The 617-nt window shown below is 42.1% G+C and overlaps 1 protein-coding gene across 1 annotated transcript in view; it reads right to left on the bottom strand.

The window, feature by feature from the left end:
• Positions 1–309, bottom strand: part of KLF12 (Kruppel like factor 12) — a 448,102-nt gene extending 447,793 nt beyond the window's left edge. The window contains exon 1 of the mRNA XM_042781980.1: positions 255–309. Coding sequence (XP_042637914.1) covers positions 255–309 — 55 coding nt within the window. The remainder of the gene's footprint in view (positions 1–254) is intronic.
• Positions 310–617: the final 308 nt, after the last annotated feature.

Genomic DNA, 617 nt, shown 5'->3' with positions numbered 1-617 from the left:
GGGCCGACATGACGGTACATAACAACAACAACAACAACAAGCCAGGGACTGCATGGAGGACTGCACTAATGGCTGGTGAATAAAAGGAAACACCAAAGAAGGAGACAAACTGAGCTATGGACTTTTGGCTGTCCGGAGGGTACAGCCATTTTGAATGTTTACAAGCAGTTTGACCATTTTGGATATTTAAAGTGACAGCATTCGCTCAAATTCTTAGGAATAGGCTCCACTTCCTGGAGACAACAAAGACATACCTGGCACAAAGGACTGTAAAGGTGCGATATTATCCTTGTTACTCTTATACCCCATACCCTCTTGGTGAATGGAGATGCAGCCATGCCGCCCTTTCACCCACCTTCTGGGCCGGCAGGAATTCCATCCCAATCTGTGTGCTCTGATGGAGTATGGGTGGCTTGCCCCGCCCCACCTAGATTTTTTTTTTCCAGTTTGTTTGGTTTTGTTTGTTTTAAAATTATTCTTTTTTATTTTACTTCATTTTATTATTATTCTTTCTTCTTCCTGTCCCACATTCTAGTTTTCAGCTTTTTCTCTCTTCCTTTTTCCTGGTAACCATTTTTCTCTTTCTTGTTGTTCTCCCCATTCCTTGTTTTTCTTGT

The sequence above is a fragment of the Orycteropus afer genome, unplaced genomic scaffold (genome assembly GCF_000298275.1).
Source record: "Orycteropus afer afer isolate SDZICR_OR568_19922 unplaced genomic scaffold, OryAfe1.0 scaffold00212, whole genome shotgun sequence".
NCBI lineage: Eukaryota > Metazoa > Chordata > Mammalia > Tubulidentata > Orycteropodidae > Orycteropus > Orycteropus afer.
Note: the sequence above shows the minus strand (reverse complement) of the source record. Positions and strands in the feature narration are given on the sequence as shown.